This window comes from Desmodus rotundus, chromosome 11 (assembly GCF_022682495.2).
Source record: "Desmodus rotundus isolate HL8 chromosome 11, HLdesRot8A.1, whole genome shotgun sequence".
Taxonomy (NCBI): Eukaryota; Metazoa; Chordata; class Mammalia; order Chiroptera; family Phyllostomidae; genus Desmodus; species Desmodus rotundus.
The window spans coordinates 83905057-83927926 of NC_071397.1; the positions used below are offsets into that span (position 1 = coordinate 83905057).

The following is a 22870-nucleotide window of genomic DNA, read 5'->3' on the forward strand; positions in this document are numbered from 1 at the left end:
CAAAGTCTCTGGGTATATTTTGTTTCATTTTTTCTTTATTTCTATTTACTTCTTACATAAGATTTGATACTAAGATGGAATATTGTTCACTTCAAAGTCTTTTATTGATTATGCTATCCTATTATTATGTAAAAATGCATATAAACTTAAATTTATATTGAGAAGCACTTCTGGAATGTCAGAATAAGGACCTCTAGAAGTCTGTTTCTCCATAAGACAATGAGAACACTGGCAAAAATGATCAAAATCAGATTTTACAGAACTCATTACAGATTTCATTCAAGGGAAATGACTGAATCGTAAAGAACTGGATTTTGTTGTATTTTAACTTGCTCATTCCCACCCCCTCTCCTTAGCTTCGGGTAGCTTTAAAATAACAGCCCAGTAGTCGCGGGAGGGGAAGACAGGCTTGGAGCTCCCCCCAGGCCTTGCACCAAGAGGGCTGTCACTGACCGGTGTGGAGGCTCCCTAGTAAAGCCTCCCTCGGGGGGCTTGTCATTATTTGACCTGACTCAGATCGCCCAGGGGGAAAGCCCTGCTCTTGGGTGTCTGTTGAAAGCAACCAGCAGTAATTGTTTAATGTGGCATCTGTCTGCAGCAGTGATAACCAGTGCGGCAAACAGGAAGTGGGCCAAAAACTTGAAAAGATTATCTTGGGAATGAGATGACCATAGGGGGCTTTGAAAAAGCTCTGATATATTCCTGGTACTTTGGAAGACCAGTGCGCCTGCCCAGGCAGGACCTGAGGAGGCTGTAGTTCTCTCCTCTGGCTGACCTTGAGGCTCTGCAGAAGCAGGGAAGTAATGGCTGAAACAGACTTGCTGACTGTTGACACATTGAAGGTGTGCCCCAGCACACACACACAGACTCCGTTGGTGAATTTGGGGCGGCAGACTTACTGGGGTGGAGGCCTGGCTGGCCAGGGAGTACACGATGCACCGAAAAGGCACTTGGATTTACATTTCATAACAGAAAACCTTGAACTGGTGCGGTAAGACACACGGCAGACACCCCACTGGAACTCTGATCTAGGAGAGTGTGTGTGTGGACATCTTTTATGAAATCTTTCTTAAAAATTGCTTCTCTCCGCTGAGCTTTTGGGTGGTATTGAACATCAGTGAGGTAAGGGCTGCGTTCTCTGACAGGTACCCGGTCTGCAGATGACCCGTGTTGCCAGTTAATCATGCAGCCATATGTCTTACCTGTTGGACAGCCTAGGGAGGAGGTAAAGTCACTCGTCTTTTTAGCTCAGGCCAGCGGGAAGCAGAGGTAAGGGGAGGGGCCAACTGCAGTGGCCTTTGGTGTACATGTACCACGTGGGCCCACCGAGGGAGAAGAAGTGGGCCACTGTTTTGGGGATGCTGTGCTATGACTTAAGCGATAAATGGGGATCACATGTAAACACACAGTTTAGGGGTTTTGATTATGGCCACAGTGTGAATATTTGTGCTGGCAAAGGGGAGGACGTTGACAAGGGCATTAAATCAAGTTCTGTAGTGTTTCAGAAGAATGAAGGAAAGTGCTTTAAAATTGGAACATAGTACTGAAGGATGACATGGGTCTTTTCTGGAGGCTTTAAAAATGGGACATATCTGGAGTTGGGTTCCCATCTTAAGAGACTGTGATTTGGTTCTGAGAGCTCCTGGACCAACCTTTCCTTCAGGGTGACAGAACGCAGTACATGTGGCGCTGGGGTGGGTGCAGTCCTCCTTGATCCCGCAGCCTCCAGGTCCTGCTTGGGCAAGAGAAAGTGCAGCCTGCTAATTTATTTCCTAGTACAGTGCGAGCCCATTACATCCAAATTGAATTATGCAAATTTCAACTAATGACATAAATAATATTAATAGAAGCTTCACATTATGTGCAAAGTTTCAATGAACGCATTCCCCCAAATTATGCATTAGGCCATCTCATGTTTTCAAGGCTAGCAGGTAACTGAATGATAAAAGTGCTTTGTTGCCCAGTGGCACCACCTTTTCTTATAAAGAAAAACCTAGTACCCCTTGGCAATATTATTTGAACTCTTGTCTTTTTTTAGAACTTCCAGAATTTTTGTGAAATTTGTGGTGTTATTTTAAAAACAACTCATAATTTAGATCATTACTATAGCTTTCAAAATATCCAAGTGTGCTAATAATACTGGTGCTGAGAAACGTCCTGAAAATCAGTAACTTTGGAACAGCAATGTGACCAAACAGTACAGTGTGTCGTGCTGTCATTGATGAGGTGCAGGTGAGAAACAGTGGAGATAATGCTGGGAGTACCTGCATCAGTGAAGCGACCACACAATACTGACTGCAGGTGTACATGGTCTGAGGGTGCCTTCCCCACACTCTCCCCCCGGGCCGTGGGGCGATCCGTCTGAATTATGCACCTTCTTCAGGAACATGTCCCCTGAATGAGGTGCAGCCATGCTCTGTGAATTCCTGCGTCTCCTAGGCTTAGGAAAGATCATTTAGGTTGAAAACTACCTACGGCAATATACTTATTTGTCTGACACTGAGTAGAACATCTTTAAAGGGTTAGAAGAAGAGGATTTTGCTTCTGTTTCTTTAAAACTTGTCAGTAAATAATTAGCAAGTTGTTTTGTGCTTGCTTGTTGTGGGGAAGAAATATATTTCTTGCACCTGTTTATGTGTGGAGATAGGATGATCACTTCCCGGTTGTAGCTTTGCTCTAAATGCATTCAGAGTCATTTGGTTTTCACATCAAGTACAGTCATACCTTGGTACTCGTCGGCTTCGGTACTTGTCAAACCCTGTACTTGCTGCATTTTGATGAGAGAGAAATGTTTCAGCCCTGTGCTTGATTGGGACTTGTCACATTTGCCAGAACTCGCATGAGTCGGTTTCGGCACACCTCACGACTTCTGGAACGAATTAAAGACAAGTACCGAGGTACCACTGCTTTGTAATATAAAGTGATGAGGCTTCTAATAATTGCTTATATCTAAATGGTGCTTATTATATGCCAGGCACTGTTCGAATGGCCTTAACTCGTTTAATCCTCATGGCAACCCTTTGAGGTGGGTACTGCTCTTTCTGCCATTTCACAGGTAGGGCAACAGAAACACAGGGAGATTAAGTGACTTGACAAACTGAAGACTAGTGAGTTGCAGAGCTGAGAGTCAAATCTAGGCCGGCTGCTGCAGAGTGTGTATCCTCGATCACCACGCGCTCAGGCCTCTCAGGAAGCCGTGGGGTGGGGGGCGGGGTGAAGATCCTCTTGCTCCTTCAGACTCTGAAGGGAATTCGCTCAGCAAACAAGGGGAGTGTTCCCATGTAAGAGGAATTACTATATGGCAAAGGTCCGTGTAATAGTTGTTCAGAACCCCTAATATTTGCACTTGGTAATGGATGCCAAAGGAGGACGGAATAGGTCATGGCAAGCTTGGGGAAGTGAGGGCCTGCCCCAGAGAGAGTCCAGGGTTGAGTCTAGAAGGTCTGTGGAGAGCTAAGCTGGAGCTGAGCACTTGCGCTGTGCTCTGCAGGGGCTCAGCCTTCCCCCCCTTCTCCTTCCTCCAGCACTCCGTCACCCAGAGTGCTGAGTCTGAGTGGGCCACACTTTCCTTCAGCAAGACATATATTAAACACTAAAAGGAGTTTCACAGTAATGGGTTTACATGGATGAATTAGACCAAGTCCCTGCCTCATCCCTCCTCGCCGCCAAAGTCCCCACATGCTTGTGATGCTTACAGCTATTTTAAGAGGGGTGAAAACATTTGATTTCACAGGTAAAAGAAGCTGAAGATGGCACTGCCTGGTTTCTGGGGCACCTGCTGGGGTGAATGCGTTTGTCCAGCGGTTTGGGTTTGCTGGGCAGCCAGTGTAAACGATCACTGTCATTTCAGTGGGTGGAGCTTGGAGACCGGAGTGGGGGGTGAGATATGGGATGTGAGCTGGGGAGAGTGACAGACTTTTCCCTGGTGACCTCAGGCTAGTTATCCTGTTGTCTAGACTTAAAACTGTTTGAAATTGTTGCCCGGCAGGAGGTGAGGCCTGATTATTTTCCCTCGGGCAGAGAGAAGTAGCCGCTGAGTACTGGACATTTGGTGATGACGCTGTAAACACAGGCACTGGAGGGCTTGTGCACGTTTTTACAACAATGCTGCCTCTGCGTAAAGGAACGGCCCCCATGTTACTAGTTCAGCTATCACGGCTCAGACTGAAATCCCAAGGGACGTGTGTGACACAGGCCCTTGTGGAACACGGGATCCCTTCTCCCCTTTAGTTGTATTGCATTGACGTGGATTCCATTTATACCATCGTGGTGCAGCTCTTCTTAAGAGCTAGGGGTTTTACAGATTTTGAGACAACTTTCAGGAGGCAATCACATGCTTCTGTAATACTGCTAATTTCTTATAGGTGTCACTGTGAATGCCCCCAGTGCTGTTTCTTAGCGCTACAGAGTCTTTTCCTGTATGTTTTGGTTAACTGTAAGACTTAGGAAATTTAAAAAAGAAACATGGCATTATTCATTTATTTACTTACTTTCTAAACACCTATTGTGTGTCTAAAACATAACATAGAACAAGTAGGGCAAATACTGGAGCAGTTTGCGTCAGGTCGGGGAGCCAGACACACAGGTAGAAGCTGTGGTCGGGACACGTAGCAGAGTTTTCATGCGGCTTCACAGCTTGCAGGGTGCTTCCGTGTACACAGGAGTGGGCAGGGGTAGGTGTGCCGCTGGGAGTGCGCGAAACACAGAGTTTATTCTTGCATTGTTTTTATTACTTACCATATTATTTGTATCACAACTGTAGACCTACCTTGGCCCACCCTTGTATTTGAAGTATCTGAGAGCAAGTTCTTTTTCATCCTCACTTCACAGGTGAGGGAACTGCTCCATGTCAAACAGCTAGTCGGCAGAACTGGCACCTTCTTTTTTTTTAAGATATTTGCTTACTTACTTATTTAAATATGTTATTGTTTATGCTATTATAGTTGTCCCAATTTTCCCCCCTTTGCCTTCTCCACCCAGTCCACACCCCACTTCCAAACTCAATCCCCACAGTTATCCATGCCCATGGGTACTTGATACATGTTCTTTTGAGGGGGGGGGGTTAGGGAGGGAGAGAGTGAGAGAAACATTAGTGTATGAGGGTTCTCATACACCCCCTACCGGGGACCTGGCCTGCAGCCCAGACATGTGCCCTGACTGGGAATCGAATTAGATACCTTTTGGTTTGGGGGACGACGCCCAACCCACTGAGTCGCACCAGTCAGGGCAGAACTGGCACCTTTTAGATGCCTTTCCAGTGTGGACATTGGGAGGGGGAGGGGAAGCAGGCAAGACGTAAGTTTGAACTAAGCCTTGAAGGAAATGATGTTTTTGAGTGTAGAGGCCAGGCTGTGCGAGATTTAGAAGCCTTGTCAGAAGTCCTCCAACTGTTCCCAAGGCCCACCCTGTTACTCACCTCCTAGGAGCCTTGCCCTCAGGCTGGAGGCGTGCCTGGGGGAAGTGTCTGTTGCACACACTTGGCATGAAACAAGCCCTCAGCTTTGTATTCATTTCCGAGGCCTAGCCATAAGGCCATGTCAGAGTGGCTGCGATGTAAACAAGCAGGACTGGCGGGTCGGAGGGGGCGAGCGCCTTATTGAAAGCAGGTGAGACCCTGTGATGGTCCTAGGCAAGGTTGAAGGGACGGGGACTTGGAGCTATACCTACTCTTCTGGGATCCAGGCATGTATTTCTGTTAGAGCTCTTGGCGGGATTTGCCATCCCTTCAGCTACTGTGACCTAGTATGCAGGAAGTGCTCAGCTTTTTGAGAAAGATATAAATATGATTTTTTCCTTATTAGCCAGCCTTTTCTAATGTGAAAATACTTTTTAAAGAAATATCAAGTCCATCTCAGCATTTAAGTTTTAACTTTCGGGTATTGTGAATGCAAAGTATAGTTAAGGCATTCTTTGACTTGATTTCATTAGTCCTGGGTTAGTGTCTCTTTGGTTACTGCCATTATATTTCAGAGACAACCCTTCAAGCCTGTTCCTCCGAAGGAGTGAAGATAAAAACAACTGAACTTTCACTGACTAGTTAACATTTTAAATGACACTAAAGGTCACAGACCAGGTGACTGCAGTTAGTTGTTCACGAGCCAGTCAGTCTCCTCTTCTGCTCCTCTGTCCAGGTCTTTTCCGCCTGTCTCGGATTACAGACGGGTGCTGGCCAGCCTCTCTTCCTTCTGCTTTGCCTGTCGTGTGGGGCTTTCATGTGCCAGTGTCCTTTTAGTGCGACTGTATTGGGCACCAGATGTGTGCAAGGCCTGGGCCCATGGTACCAGAACCCAAAGATGGGTAAGAGGCGTCCTCTCCTGAGTCATCACCTGGTGGGGACCAGAATGGGGGCTCAAGTAGGTTTGGACCAGACTGTCCTGGAGTCGGGATGCACCGGGGAAGGGAGCCTGGGGAAATCGGTGTCTGGAGATAGGCCTTGTAGGATGGAAGGCAGGGAGAGCTTTACCATGTGTAGGCCCCGCTCTCAGTGTTACTGAGCAAGTGGGGTTCAGTGGCCTGTGGCTGTACACAGGCATAACAGTAATTGGTGGAAGAGAAAAAAGGGAAAGGGTTGCCTGATTTGGGGAAGCTGGGGACTCTCCTGCTCCAAGCCATTCTCTTCTGAAAAACACAGAAATCTCCTTGTTCCCTAAAAGACTGAAATCCAAATTCATGCCCATAGACCCCCTACCCATTCTTATCTGTCCTTTTGGAGTTCAAGGCTGCTATGTGAACAGGTCTCCCCATTTCTCCACTTCTAGGTTCACTCGCTCACTCTCTCTACAGTGCGAATTTGTGGGGCTGGTGTCTCCATTGCTGCGCCTCAGTTTGCTTCCTCTCGTGGGCGGGCCGGGGAGCACTGCCAGGTCACTGCTGCCCGTCCTGCAAGGGGCTCTGTGTACACCCTGCATTCAAGGCTGCTCGTGCCCCCAGAGCTCTTGAATGTTTTCAGCCCTTGTGTCTGTGTGCTGCTCTCAGAGAGAGGGAATGGGAGAGGTCCAGGACCCATGTTCCATGTGGCATGGGGTCCTGGTGTTCCACAGGCTTCTGCCTGCAAAGCGTGTGTTTTGTGGTTTCGCGTGAGCCTGCTCCCTACTGTGAGCAGGCCGGCACATGCCAGGTCCTGTGAACATCCCTGTCCCCCTGCCCCACTGGGGCGGGGGTCGAGGGGAACTCCAAAAAGGCTGAGTTTCTGCATGCTCTCTGTTTTAAATCTTTCGCCCCCAAATCCCACGAGAAGCAGAGATGTCCAAATTTCCAGCCAGTTGAGGCTAATGTCCACCACACACATCGCCCGAGTGGCATTTCTGCCCCACCTCTCTGGAACCGGGTTGGGTGGTTTTCGCGCTGCGTACAGGGGTGCAGTGTCTCTGCCCAGGCCAGGCGTTGCCATGCGCACCTCCACAATGCGAGTGTGTTGTGATGGTTTTGGCCGTGCAGGCTCTGTGCAAGCTGTGTCACAGGCCACCTTAGTTGTTTTCTCTTCTCAGGGCGTGGAAGCCTGTCACACGATTTCAGTTGTGATTTCAGCCCTCCACCATCGGCAGTTCCCGACCCCTTCCCGACCCAACTTGGCATTCCTCCCCTCTGCCCAGCAATCTCACAGGCCTCTCTGTTACATAAGCATTACCTGTGTATCAGTGTATTTCATCTTTATGACAACCGGGTAAGGTACATTCAGTTATCTGCATTTTTTACACAGAAAACTGACACAAAGAGAAGTTAAGTAGCTTGTCTACGAGCACGCAGCTCATTGTCGGTGCTGCTGGGATTCCAACCCAGGCAGTCTGGCTGCAGAGTCCATGCTGTGAGTTGGTGGGCTGTGGACGAGTGAAGATGAGGGGCTGTGGATTCCCAGGAGGTAGATGGAGAAGCCCCAGTGATCACAGGCATGGAGGGAGATGAGTCGATTAGGGCCATTTTGCTGAGGTCTGGAATGCCACTCGGAGGGGGCTGATTGGTGGAATAGTATTTGTAGTTCACTGGGCAGTGGTGAGGTCGTGAAGGTTTCTGAGTAGCTCGTGCTCTGCTCCCGCATCCTCAAGCTGCCCTGTGATTTTGGCGTGCATTCCCCCAGTGGACAAACATGCTTAGGTCTCAACCTTTGAGTCCTCTGCCCATTCTCTTTTCTTCCTTCCAGTGGGACTTTGGGTTAAGAGTTTTTGGAGGGTCACCTGAACTGCTTCTACTTTTTTACATCACTGTCTACTCCGTACCTTCCCCAGCATCCCACTGGATCTGTCCTCACTGAGGTGTCAGAGATTTGTTCGCCGTTCATTCTGGTCTTTATCTTACCTAGCAGTTCCCAGCCCTGGTGATTTTGTCCCCGGCAGTCCGTCAGTGTCTGCCCACCCGCAACACTGAGAATCCCCTGCTGCTGCGGTTGCAGTCCAGGCGCTCGTCATTTTACAGCTGGGTTTCTGGAGCCCCCTCACCCCACCCCTGGCCTCCTGCTTCCAGCCTCCTGTCCCACACTGCCACCAGGGTGAGATTTCTAAAACAACTCGGACGGAGGGGCTCTGTGGCTTACAGTCCTCATTTAGCTTCTCAGCCACAGCAGATGAAGTGTAAACCGATTGTGGCACGTGGAACCTTTGTGATGAGGCCCGCTGGTTCCCCTCTGGGAGTGGTACTAGCCTCCGGACGGGCCTCTGAAACATTATGGTGGTTGAGATGACAGGAATCCAGTGGAATTCCTATTTTCATACATCCTATTGACTACTTTTTTTAAATAGTTTTTTTTCCGTTACAAGTTCTACTTTGTGTCTGCTTGTTTCCCTCTTTTCTGGGAATCTGCTGGGCCTCACGGACACCCATGGGGCTTGTGGTCAGGTGGGGCAGGAAGATCTTGGTGTTCCACTTTCTGTCTTGATTGCTTTGGAGAATTCTGAATTTCAGCTCCATAGCCTGGCGGTGTAACTCTGTTCGAGCACCAGGTAGTTTGTCCAGACACCCTGCCATGAGGTGTCAGACCATTCGGGAAGAGACTGGGGGTGAGGCCAGTCTGTCCTGTAGTTCCTCGGTGGTATTCAGGGTAACCTAAACCCCATGGTTAAGGGCTTTGCAAGCCCTTGGGAGCTGCCATGTGAACTTGTTGGTTAAGTAGCTTCATCATATTATTTTCCTAGTCCACTGGAGTGATTTGTTTTTAAAAGAACCCTGGAACTGCCTGTCATTAACCCACGTCTCAGGAAAACCTCATACTACCCTGCTGCCGGTACTGACACACAGCCAGTTCCACTGTGAAGGGTTTGGACTTTTTGAAGCTCATTGGTGTGCTTTTCAGCAGATAACAAATATCAGACCATACATTCCCTTGGCACAGCATCATCCCAGGAGAAAATGGTAAATGTTGTCTAGTCAGGCCTGGTGTCATTCCAGTGGTGGAAATCTGGACATCAGAAAAATCGTGCTTCTGCCGTGAGTGGGCTCATGTAGCATGGTGGCTTTGCTGTGTGACTTGGAGTCAGCCGAATCCCACGTCCTGGGTGCTGAGTTTCTCTCCTTTTGTGTTTCTCCCCAGAAGCCCCTTGTGCCACGCCCCTGATCTGCAGCTTCGGCAGGCCGGTGGACCTGGAGAAGGACGACTACCAGAAGGTGCTGTGCAACAACGAGCACTGCCCCTGCAGCACCTGGATGCACCTGCAGTGCTTCTACGAGTGGGAGAGCAGCATCCTGGTCCAGTTCAACTGCATCGGCCGGGCTCGCAGCTGGAACGAGAAGCAGTGTCGCCAGAACATGTGGACCAAGAAAGGCTACGACCTGGCCTTCCGCTTCTGCTCCTGCCGTTGTGGACAGGGCCACTTAAAGAAGGACACAGACTGGTACCAGGTGAAGCGGATGCAGGACGAGAAGAAGAAGAAGTCAGGGTCAGAGAAGAACACAGGGAGGCCCCCTGGCGAGGCGGTGGAGGAGGCAAAGAAGTGCAGGCCCCCTAACAAGCCCCAGAAAGGCCTGAACCATGACCTCCCCCGCCGGCATTCCATGGACCGGCAGAACTCCCAGGAGAAGGGCGTCAGTGCTGGGGCCTATGGGGGCCGCTCACCCTGCGGCTCCCCTGGCCAGTCCCCGCCCACCGGCTACTCCATCCTCTCCCCTGCCCACTTCAGCGGCCCCCGCTCCTCCAGATACCTTGGGGAATTCTTAAAGAATGCCATCCATCTTGAGCCCCACAAAAAGGCCATGGCTGGGGGCCACGTGTTCCGAAATGCCCACTTTGATTACAGTTCGGCTGGTTTATCCATTCACAGGGGCAGCCACTTTGACACGCCCGTACAGTTCCTGCGGCGGCTGGACCTCTCTGAGCTCCTCACTCACATCCCCAGGCATAAGTTGAACACTTTCCACGTGCGGATGGAAGACGATGCCCAGATGGGCCAGGGCGAGGACCTGCGCAAGTTCATTCTTGCGGCCCTCAGCGCCAGCCACAGGAATGTTGTAAACTGCGCCCTGTGCCACCGGGCGCTCCCCGTGTTCGAGCAGTTCCCACTGGTGGACGGGACTCTGTTCTTAAGCCCATCGAGACATGATGAGATCGAATACGATGTTCCTTGTCACCTTCAAGGTACAGGTGTTAATTCACCTTGCCTGCTTTCTGTGAAGAGCTGGAAAGCACACCCGATGGGACTCCTCTGTTCTGGCTCAGTTTTAACCCTTGGTGCATTTTTGTTCTAGTCAGGTGCAGGGTACCATTTGAATGGTTGAACTTTGCCCAGTGAGGGGGTTGGAGATGGTAGGAGCCGGCTTTGCTCTGATGGCCCTGTACCAGTGGTACAGTTGTCCTGGTGGGCAGTTGTCTGTTTTTGTTCTACTGTACTTGCAAGGGAGGGTTCCTGGTGGGTAGTTTTTCATAATTTGGAGGAAGTTCAGAGAAGGAATTGTATGGAAATGTTACTCACTGTAAAATAGCTGCCTTTGAAACCTGTGCTAATGTGCCCAGCAAGCTGCGTATTCCCTTTGATCTGTGTAAGCATGTGCAAGGAGGGGTCAGGGAGCTCCAAGGTGTTTTTAGGTTATGTGAATTAATCTTGACATTCATGAAATATGAGACTTTCTTGATAACAGCAAACGGGAAATGGAGGGTTATTGAGAACTCAATATATTACCTTGGGGGTGAGGGGCAGGAGCTTATTAATGCTGTGGATGCCAAACACGGACTTAGTGACATTTCAGCTATAAGTTGAATGACAGAGGGTGAGCACTCTGTCATTGCATGTGACGCTATTGAATTTATGTGAAGATGGGATGCATGTCATATCTTTTTAACTTTCAAAGTATGCTAAAAAAAAAGAGCCTGTAGCGAAAATGATACATCCCCTCCCATCTTCTTCCCACCAACCCTTGCTATCTCCGTTCCCAGAGACGCTTTTAAATCTTATCTGATTCTTTAGGTTTTTGCCACCATATTTTTAAAACTGTTGTCTTCATTCTCTGATTTTAGATATTACTCACTGACTTACTTTTAAGGTGGACAACTATACTTTCTTGCATCTTTCCTTTCCTCTCAGGATATCACAATTCTTGGATATTTTTTTTTTTTTTACTATTAGTGTGGAAATATTTAGTGTTGAGCCAAGAAGTGTAGGTACAATATTTCCTGTATAGAGTACACTATATTCTAGGGCACCTTTTGTTTCTGTTGAAGTTAATAATTGCTTCATGTTTCATTTGCTTTGCCTGTTTTGAATCATAGGCTGATCTTACTCTGAAGCAGCAATACAAACTACCTCTCAAAAACGTTTCCACATACCTATGACATTTAAAGACATTTTTTCCTAGAAATTTCCCTCATGGAAACTCTCCATCTGCCTGCTCCTGCCTGTCCTGGTGTACTCAGTCCCTGCTGTGCCACATAGTTGTCCTTCTAGGAGTTTCCTCAATTCTTTTCTGTTTTTTTTCCTTTGGTATCCTACACCCCACATTTCCTTTTTCCTTGATTTGTTCCCTCAACTTGTTGAATATCCCTAGGAGCTTTCTGAGGAAGAGAGCATGCAAGTAGATGTTTTAAGACTTAGAAAGTCTGAGAAAATCTTGAGTCTGTCTTCACACTTGATTGCTGTTTGGATGGGTATAGTCTTCCAAGTTACAATTATTTTCCCCTTAGAATTTCTAAGGCATTTCTTCACTGTCTCCTGTCTTCTAATGTTGTTATTGAGAAGTCTAATATTAGTCCTGTCCCTTTATCTTCCCATGTCTCTTTTTCCCCAGTGTTCTGAAATTTCACCATGATATAGGTCTTTATTATTATTATTTGTTCATTCATTGTACAGTGTGCTTTCTTGGCTTTTTGACTTTGTAAACTTACAGTCTTAAGTTTGGGGAAATTTACTTTTTTTTTATTATATATATTTTGGCCCTGTTTATCTCTTTATTTTAATTCTGCTTTCTGGAAGATTTTCTTGACTTCATATTCCAGTGTTTTTACCTAAAGATTTTGTTCTCGTATTTATAATTTCCAAGAGCACTTTTTAATAATGGCCTGTTCTTGTGTGTTTCATGTGGGTGCAATTTCTTCTCTTTCTCAGCAGGAAAAGGGCGCTGAAGTGGCAGGGAGTGGTCTCATTCATTTTTCAGTGTTTCACCTCATCCCTGGTGTCTTTCTTAGCCTTTGTTATCAGGCACAGCACTCCAAAACTGAGTGGTTTAGAGCAGCGAGGGTTTGTCATTTCTCACAGCTATCTGGACCGTCTGAGTGGGATGGCCTCTCTCATTCGCCTGGCGTGGGCCGGTGAGTCGGCTGCAGGAGCCTCAGCTAGAGTTGCTCGTCCGGTTCTCTGTAGCCCGTCACCTCCCAGGCTGGCTCAGGCTTCACGTGGCATTCTTAGGACACCATTCCAGAGGCTGAGTCTCTCTCCCTGGGACTCCCTCAGGTCCAAGAAAGTTAAGCTTGGACCTGAGTAACATCACTTCTGTCACATTTTGTTTCTCAAAGTAAGTTTAAGACTAGCCTAGACTCGGGGGATGATTAAACAGACTCTGCTTCTTGATGGAAAAATTTGCATAGAATGTATGGTTGCTTGTGTACTACCCCACTGCTTCGCTCTCAGCACCTCTTCCCACTCCTCCCTGCGCTGGAGGTCCAGTTTGAGAGGTAAATCGTTTACCCTTCCTCCATTCAGTTTCTTTTTTTTAAAATAGATTTTATTTATTTATTTTTAGAGGGGGGTGGAGGGAGAAAGAGGGAGAGACACAACGATGTGCGAGAGAAACATCTATCGGTTGCCTCTCTCACACCCCCAACTGGGGACCTGGCCCACAACTCAGGCATGTGCCCTGGCTGAGAATCCAACCGGTGACCTCTCGGTCCCCAGGCTGGCGCTCAGTCCACTGAGCCACACCAGCCGGGGCCATCCAATTTCTGATCTCACATTCTGCTTCCGGTTTGGGGGACCTCTCGGTTTCATGGAACATGGAGTTTGTATTTTTTTCTTGTGTTTTGTGCTATTTGGGGCTGATTTTAGAGGCAGTAAGTTGAAACACCTTAGGTGACCATTTTTAGACTGGAAATGTTCCTTATGAAGATATGTGAGGGTAAAAGGGTGGCGGGTACATGGGAATAGTGTTGTTCTTTTTCTACTTGTGATGGACAGTCTTTTTCATTTAACCACTCATCTACCAGTGAAACTGACACATTTCATGTGCTGGGTACTATCAGTCCTTGCCTTTCACTAGCTTAGAATTTAGGATGTGTGATGCTTTTATAAAAATGTAGCTAACTCCCAGGCATGCGGCCCTAGTACCACCAGGGGGCCTAGTGCCACCTGGATATTATATACAGAAGGGGCCCTATAATTTCCAAGGAGGAAGGGGCCACTCGGCCTGGGCAGTCAGGGGCAATCTGAAGGCACGTATTTAGGTGGAGGTTCTAGCCACACCAGGTGTGTGTGAGTAAGAGGAGAGGGGGCAGTGTGCGAGGGAAGAGTGGTTTTAAAAAGTCGGGAGATAGAGAACTGTAGCGAACCGTTTGGTTAAGCAGGGGTCCTAGCGTGGAGAATGAGTAGGGTAGATGGAGAGCAGGCGGTGGGTGCACTTTCAAGCCATGATAAAGAGCTTTGCCAAGTTCTCTGTGGGGCCTTGGCGTGTGCCGGGGCTCTTACTGTCACGTCTGCGAGAAGTCCATGCAACCTTTTCGTATAGCAAGCGGTGTAGATCACTTCTTCCGTCACAGAGGCCTCAGAGCATGTTCCGCTCGAATAGAAAAGGCCGCCTTCCGGGCACGGGCTCCAGGCTGCAGTGGATTATGTGCTGCTGAAGTAACTTCTCGCTTCCAGGGCTGGCCCGTGTGGACTGTCACTCCCTTGCGTTCCCGTTACCCTCACTGCCGGCCCCAGCCTCCAGCTCCAGCCTCTGCTGTCTGACTCTTCCTCTGATAAGATGTTTGTGTTTGATTTTAATGATTTATTAAGGTGGATCTACTTAGGGGGTTTTTATTGCACTCTATTCCCACTTGGAAGCACAGATGACTATTCTCTCAGGAATCTGCTGTTCGTTTGATCTCACAGCCCTAGAGCTCAGAAATGTAAACTGCTCTGTATTTAGGACAATGTATGGTAGTGCTGAAGCGAGTCTGGAGACTCAGTGCACACCAGCAGTTCCCGTGAGCTTGTCTAGAGGTTAGCAGCGAGGCAGACAAGAATTGCAGCCTCTCAGTTTCACTTCCTTCTACCTGAAGTGGGAATAACAAAAACACCTCTTTATAGCAGTGCTGTGCGGGTTAAGGGAAGTGCTCCACAGCCTGGGAGCGCAGGGCCAGAGCCTCAGTGGGCCCTCGGTACACATTCTGTCAGCTTCATCGGGTGGTCGTGGCCCCTGACCTCTGCGTCTCTTCCTGCCCCGCGCTTCCTAGCAGCTGCCTGGGTGTCTGAATGTTTGAGAATTGTGGTGAGTAAATCCAGGAGGGAGACTGGAAATAAAGTGTTTTCTGGTGTCTTCTGGATTCTTGAATTGACATCCTGAAATGCCCCCGGGCCACTGTGAGTGGGCGTGGTGTGTGAGACCTCTTCATTGTCAGTGCCCTAGGGCAGAGGTGGACCCTGTCGCAAGAAGCTCTTGTCACCCTTCTATTTTTGACAGTAATGGCCCCCAAGGTTGTATAGTCTTTGGCTATTAACATGCCCCTCCGTTCGTCCAACATAAAATTACGGAGTGCTTCCCACATCGCAGACACTGCTAGACTCTGAGCCTACAAGGGTGAGTAAGCCCAGTCCTCAAAGAGGGAGAGAATGTGCCGTGAAGGGTGTCTCTGAAGTACTGCATACCCTTCCCCAGTGGAAGGAGCCTGCTGGTCCTCAGCACCGAGAGGAGAGGGGCCGTGGTCCGGCTGATGGCAGCGAGCAGCCCGTTTTGAATAGGAAGCCACGCAGGGGCGTGTGTTCCCCTGATAGTAGTTTTTAGCAGAGTGCGACTTCCTGCTGCCTGCACGGAGAGCAGCAGTGTTGCTGTTACACACTGTCCAGGCAGATCTGAACATTCTGACCGTCCCATTCCGGCTGGGTGGCATTTCTTCCTTAGGTGTTGATAAATAATGGAGGAATGGGGATACGACTGCTAAGACCCCAGTAAATAACAAGACATTGAACTCCTTTTGAAATACCACTTACAAGTGAGATGTAATTCTGGCTCCTAAATTAGATGTGGTGATGGCTGAGCAATTTTAGGGACAAGGGCAGTTAGCATAGTACTTTGGGCTGTGGTATGATTCTGGGCTACCAATACCAGGACAGACTTCTGGCTTTATCACGGGGCTTGTGAATAGATGAGAGATCCCATGAATACAAGCCAGGGTTGCTGGTTCAGTCTCTGTGTGCCACACGTAGGCTTCCGAGTAGAAAGTCCTGCGTAGTCACAGGCTGTTTTGAGCACCTGAGACTTGGTCATTTGAGTTTGGACGTCCAAATTTTAGACCTGGCAACACTTTCTGGGAAAGGGAATTAAAGCACACTTTAATAAGATTGAACTTAAAGTACATGTTTCATTGACACTAGTTGCCATTTGTCATTATTCTAAAAGGACGACTTGGGGATCTGTGATGTCTGTTTTGCTCTTTATATTTATCCAAGTGACAAAATGTGTGTTTACAATTGATAGATGAGCGCATTTTTAATCTCCTTTGGAGACAGAAGGTGATTTCCTCGACGGCCACTCTCAGCACTGTGTCTTCTGTGCACAGGGAGGCTCATGCACCTGTATGCCGTGTGCGTGGACTGCCTGGAAGGGGTTCACAAGATCATCTGCATCAAGTGTAAGTCGCGGTGGGACGGCAGTTGGCACCAGCTGGGCACCATGTACACCTACGACATCCTGGCCGCCTCTCCGTGCTGTCAGGTCGGTATTGACCCCACAGAAAGAATGAGCAGGGGGTAACATCAGGCTTTTGCCCCTAGGTGATCGTGGAGGAGTTTGAATGAGCACTGCAGTTGGGGCGGGGGAGGCGGAGGGCACAGGGCAGGAGCTTTAGTAGTGAGCAGTCCCGAGACTCCTCCAGTCCGCCTGTGGCGGTTGATCGACTACAGTGTGGTGCAGCTGTTCCTGGACTACTATGCAGTCATGAAAAGGGATATTGTAGAGTAATGTGGGAATATTTTCAGTAAAAAATACGATTACAAATGGCATATAAGTAGATTACAAATGCTTCGATTTGTAAAAAGTGAACATGAAAACGGATCTGTTAACCAGTTAGCAGGTGTTTTCTGGATGTGGGACACTTGAGTGGTTTTTTAGTTTTCTCTTCGCTTACTTTTGTTTCCTGATGTTCTATATGGTTAACGTATACCCATTTCTAATAAGCAGAAGTTATTATTAGAAGGGAGCAGAAAGCTTCCCTTTCTTTAGTAGACAAGATTTCCTTTTGGTTTCCTTCCTGTGGGACCGTACAGTTACCCAGGCATTGCCCGCCTTGCACGGTGTTTGAGGCTGACGTGCAAGATTTGTAACCCATAAAGCATTGCTAGGAGCAGGCATTGAGCACTGCTAAGAGAGCATCCGGAATCCAGCTGTCATCAGGAAAAGGGGAAGTAACATGACTTTAACATGCAAGTCAAAGAAGTTCATAGAAACACAGGAGACGACAGAATCCTTGGAAATGCATTGGTTTACTCATATTTTCAAATGCTCGGGAAAAGCAGGCACTTGTTATTCAGTTCCTTGATCCTCATGGATAGGAGAGATTTTCCTTTGCTCTTCAGTAGCCAAGACTGGCTCTTAGTAAAGTGACGAACACTTCATTGGTGTACTACATTGTTTTCATCTTCGGCGTCATGGTTTGATTTTTGTAAAGAGGATATCCTTACGATTCACAGTTTATTCAGAAGATATCCAGTGTTGGTTGAATTAAAATGTTGGCAGAGTTGGTATTTCAGCTGTACTTTCTCTATGGTAGTGATCTTAAAGTGAAATATAGCCGTGACAGACCTAAATGGCCGTCCATACAGCCTGCCATTGGATTTCAGAGAGGATTGACTACTTGTACACCATTCTAGTACATGGGCCACATTTCCGTCTTAAAACTTGGCTTTGGAAATGAGATATCATAGTCTTTTAGTTACTCACTGTAGCATTTTATAATACTGTGCTTTAATGCCAGCTTTCCAGGTGAGACAGACAAAAGGAAGGCTTTTCTCTCTCCTCACACACTCCAGGGAAGGTTGTCTTTTAGAGAAACAAGGAAATGAAAGAATGTTTGGGTCTGTAACTCTAGAATGTTAGCACTTGGAAGGACCTGGGAGATCTAGTCCCGACTCCTTGTTTTCCACATACAGTGGAGGCTTAGAAAATTAGAACGTTTTGCATAAATGTGTCAGAGCCACAACTGAAACCTGTGACTCCCAGGCTGGTGTTTGTTCTGGTTCAGCACTGAAAGGCAGTGGGATTATTTCCTTACCTTGGAGAGAAGAGCCGAGTGGCACCCTGTCACGCCCAGCCTGTTGGCACTTACTGTATCTTTCCTCCTTAAAAGAGTTTATGCCCAGAACTTTATTTTCTCCACCCCCACTGAAATGGAAGACATGCTTGATTGTTGTTTGGCTTTTAAAATATCTGCTAACTATATTAATTTGAAGGCACAAGTGTTAGACATAACTAAGGGATGAAGCCAAGTCTTCCAATAAAACTTCAAGCCAAAAATTAAGCAGTGATCAGTTGTAGAGAAGTATAACAAATTAAAGATAGACGTTTGCTCAGAATCTCACTTTTAACATTGTTCAGAGAGATACTAGTCAGTTACAAGACCGGCAGGCTAGGAGTGATAGGTCTGGAATGAGCTACTTTGGCTCGAATCTCAGCCTTTCTACTTACTAACAATGTGGTGTTGAGCGTATTACTTTTTCCCTACACGCCCAAGTTTCATCGTCTACAACTTCACATACTACTACCCACCGCACAGGAGTGTTTTGAGGGAAAAATGAGGTTGTACTTTTCTGTTACGATTTTGGAACGAATCTAAATTGAGAGTCTGTTGTATTTATTGTTTCTGGTTATTCATGTAAGGCCTGTTGGTGCAAGCCCGTCCTATCGTGCCCTTAAAGAGAGGCCTGTGCATGAATTGAGATGCACTGTGCTGGAGGGTTGCAGAGCCTCCGGGTGCGGGAAGCTCTGCTCCCTGGATTGTTAACTTTGCTTGAGCATTTTAGGGAAATTTTATTTTTACACAAAGAACACATAAATATAATGAGGGGTAGAATGAAAAATGTATATAAATTTTTAAAATAAACTTAGAATCCTCAAAGAAGTTTATATAGGTTTGGGCGGGGAGAGTCAGCCTCAGCCACTTTTTGGAATCTGGAGGGAAGGTATGTCTTGTTGTTAGGGGGACTTCGGTGGAGAACTTTAGGGCAGTGCAAGTGTCCGTTTCTTCCCGCGAGTAGGGGAAGCCTGTAGCTGTGCTCCGTATGGGGAGAGAAATCAGGAGTTAACCCTCAGACTAACGATGAACACTTGACTCTGCATCTTCTGCATGCCCTGTGCTTTGCTACCCTGTTTCGGTAATAAAAGGGCACTTTACTAAGCTCCGGATCAGTTTCCCAGCTCTCACAACCTCGCATTTGGGCTCTGGTGACTTGGGCAGTGTCGGGAGGCGGAGGGCGCGGTGGCTGACTGTGTGGTGTCTCCCCCCCAGGCGCGGCTGAACTGTAAGCACTGCGGGAAGCCCGTCATCGACGTGCGGATCGGCATGCAGTACTTCTCCGAGTACAGCAATGTCCAGCAGTGCCCGCACTGTGGGAACCTGGACTACCATTTCGTGAAGCCATTTTCCTCCTTTAAAGTTCTCGAAGCTTATTGATGAAAGCTTTGCTTTGGTAATAGCTATTTTGTTGATATTATTACTTTATTACATATCTTTTCTAGGCAAACGTTCTGTGACGTTAACTTCTTTTCTAATGTAAAGGAGGGCTCCTTTGTGTGTGTGCCCCACCAAAATGGGGGTGCCCTTGCTCTCTCCTGACTCGGGAGTGTTAGGCTGTGGTTATGACCAGAGCCCAGGGAGGGGTCCTGTGAGTTCCAGGTATGGATTCACCACCACAGGGAGTCTCTCATGCAGCTTTTCAGGTGGTGAGGAGGATGGGGTGAATTTAGGAAAGGGATTATGTGGTTATAGACTAAGAGCCTGGTAGGAGTTGGGAGCACACTCATTACAAGTTAACTGTTTTAAAGACCCACGTTTAGACCTTCTCTGGGCCCTGGGAAAATGTGGCAAGTGAATGCAAGTCTGTGCCTGGGGAGTTGATCGATCGTGTGTTAGTCCACCCTGGCTTTGTCTGCAGCACACCCTGACGTGCAATTCACACTCACTGACAGAGTATTTGAAGGTGAACCCAAGTGCTGTTTCCATCGCTGTTGTACTTTAATAGTTTTCATACTGAAAATAATGTCCAAATTGTGAGACATATGAAAGCTACTGGTATTGCAAGTATTTTTAGGTAAGCTGACCTAAAACAGAGAATATACTAAATGAGTTTGTGAATGATACACACTGATTCAGGAGGGCAAAAAGGCAGGAACTGTGATCCGAATTTGGTCGCATTAGCCGCTAAGGAGACTCCATGAATAACATGGTTTGGGTGGCTCCGATTCCTACGGGCTGCACTGTCCAAGTGCCATTTCATGTCAGACCCTTCTTACAGGTCAGTCTCATGGCCAGGCCGCACTGGTGAGTTTGAGAACCCATCATGGCCACACTTAGCTTCCCAAAATTGCTTACAGCTACCTTGTGCCCATTCAGTGCTGAGTTTCCAAAATCAAAGATTTGACCCTAGGAAGGAAAGGAAAAAAACTACTTGTGAGAGTATGAGGAAAATAATAATTTTAATATTTCTGTTTTAAGTGTATTTCATTTTGGAAAATCACCGATTTGAAAATAGATCATTCAGAAGGTCTCTGTGATACCTTACCACTGGGGAGAAAAGATGATAATTTATACTTAACTCCTCAGAGCATTGGACTTTCCAAAATACAGTTTTCTGTTCATTAGCTCTTGGTGATTTAATTAGACGTACACCCTATGCCCTTATAGAATTGAAATTGGATATCAGTGCTCAAAAATGAATTTGATGATTTCAAAGATGATACACATACATGCTAAATAAATGCTTAAAATAATCATTATTTTACAGGTAGCCAGCTTTGCAGTTATGTGAACATTTATCTTACTTGCTTGGTTTATACCATTTTTCCCTCCCTCAGAAAAATAGTTGTTTTTCCTCTCAGAAGTGTTTAGGCATTATTGCAAGTGAGCTTCAGTTCTACATGAAATATTGGATGTTTTGTTTGAAACAACACGGCCTTAAAAAGAACCAATATAGTAATACTCTTCATCTTCCAGTTTGGCGCCCAGTTCGGTGTTTGATCTGAAAAATATTTCACGATAGGGGAAATGCTCAATGCCAGTAAGAAGCAGAAAATTGTTGCTGGTCCGACAGTATTTGATGCGACCGAGAGAGGTCTCTAGGACAGGAGGACCCTTGCCCATTGCCTTTAATATGCAAGCCGTAAATGTGAGTTAACCGTTTCCCGATGGATTCTCCGACGTATTCTCCAAGTGTGAAAGTTTTTCTTGTCTTCCGAGCACCATTTGCATTTTTCTTCTGAATTTAAGATGAATAGTAAGCTATTTGTAATGCTGTTCTTTTACCCCAACTGCATTTCTGTAGAGAAGCCTGCTTATGTTGTTCTTAAGCTTCGAGTTCATGTGTGGAGAGCACTCAGCAAGCTCCTCATTCTGAAACTGCTGTGAGTGTAGGGTCTGATGCATTCGTTAGTTTTCTCCTTTTGTTGTTTTCGACTCCCTAAAAAAATGAGTAAGATGAGGTTTCACTGTAATTAGGTAAAATTCGCCTTTGGCCTTTCCTTTGGTGATAAAGTTAGGGCTCTGTCGATGCTGTGTCCTGTGAAAGGAGAGGCATAGGTGTCACACCTAAGAATGTCTGTGCCTTGAAGGCAGTACATTCTTTTAAAATGGAATATTTGGTTGATTTGAGAATAAAATATAATTGATTATGCTGTAATGTAAAGAATAAATTGTTTTGGAAATCTGCTGACCTTAATATTTTCCCCATGCTTCCTCAAAGTACTTTGCTCTGAGTACCTTGATGGAAATTGGAATATGTCAAAAAAAGATGATTATTTTTGTTGTGGTTTAGATGTTAAGAGATAATTAGTTACCTAAGAGATCCATTTTCTGGTTTTCTGATGAATAGTGTTCAATAATATGAACCACTCGTAAGTGACTTAAAATATCAAAGCTATTTTTTATCTACTCTTTTTTTATCATTTATTTTTAAGAGTTTTGTACCTTGAACAAATAAAATTATCTGCATTAGTTTAGTGAGGAGACTGTTTCTGATGGTCTCATCATTTTCCCTTCAGGCCAACTCAGTTCTCCACTTTCTTGTTGCATCTGAAGCAGTTAATATACTGGGTTTATTCCTTAGAAGATAGACATTGGCTGTGGAATTGGGAATTGGGGTCAGTTATCCCATTCTAATTAAGAAAGCACTTTCCCCAGTCTTGATTTTGTAGTTTTTGTAAAAGAAGTTCGTTTTCAGAATAAAAAGTATTTTCCTATCTGTTTGCGGCAAATTAATTCATCAGGAAAGAATATTATTAGGCGTTCAAATCCTAAAACTAACAGATCACCAGAACTAACCTGCTGAAATCTTTCACTTTGTCCTGTAAGCCCAGTGCTTAACACACAGCCTGCTCTCCTGTGCCGGGGTCAGTGACTCTCCTTCGCTTTTCCCTTCGTCTCCTGGCAGCAGCTGCCGAGTGATTTTAGCTGCAGGCTCGGGGGGAAGAGTGGAGAAAGGGCTCTTGTTCAGTGTTTCGGGTCCTATGACTGGATGCTGCCTAACTCGGCTCGTCTCCGTGTCCTGTTGACTGTATTATTATTCCAGGTAACTGAAAGAAAATATAACGGATGGGCATCTTTCAAACCAGCTCAAACTTTGTACTTGTCAGTAAAGATTTCTTGTCAAGATATCTTGGATTGCACTTTTGTGGAGGGAAGACAGTGTAAATAGTAACGGAATGTTGATGAAATTGACACATTTGGTTGTGGAATTGTGTGTGATGTTAGAAGGTTTCTGTGTGTGAACTGTATGTAATAAAAATAATAAAATTTCAAAAACTAGCCTTGTACTTTCTCTTCAGTGTGTCGCTTTATTTTTTGAGTTTGGAATTCTTGACAGGACTCATACCGGCGAAGACTCTGAAGTTTTGCTCCCTATTCAGGTAACCATTTCGAAGTCACTACTGCAGTTAATAAAAACTATGAACTTTTTATGCTGTTTGAAAGTGGTTTTTCACATGTAAACTCCCTTTGCAGCAAAATAAGCATTCTGGATAACAGTTGATTCCCTAGGAATAATCTAGTTATAATCCT

The 22870-nt window shown here is 46.4% G+C and overlaps 1 protein-coding gene across 1 annotated transcript in view; it reads left to right on the forward strand.

Moving 5' to 3' along the window:
- Positions 1 to 22618, forward strand: part of HECA (hdc homolog, cell cycle regulator) — a 39299-nt gene extending 16681 nt beyond the window's left edge. The window contains exons 2-4 of the mRNA XM_053913795.1: positions 9521 to 10561; positions 16166 to 16320; positions 19109 to 22618. Coding sequence (XP_053769770.1) covers positions 9521 to 10561; positions 16166 to 16320; positions 19109 to 19273 — 1361 coding nt within the window. The 3' untranslated portion in view covers positions 19274 to 22618. The remainder of the gene's footprint in view (positions 1 to 9520; positions 10562 to 16165; positions 16321 to 19108) is intronic.
- Positions 22619 to 22870: the final 252 nt, after the last annotated feature.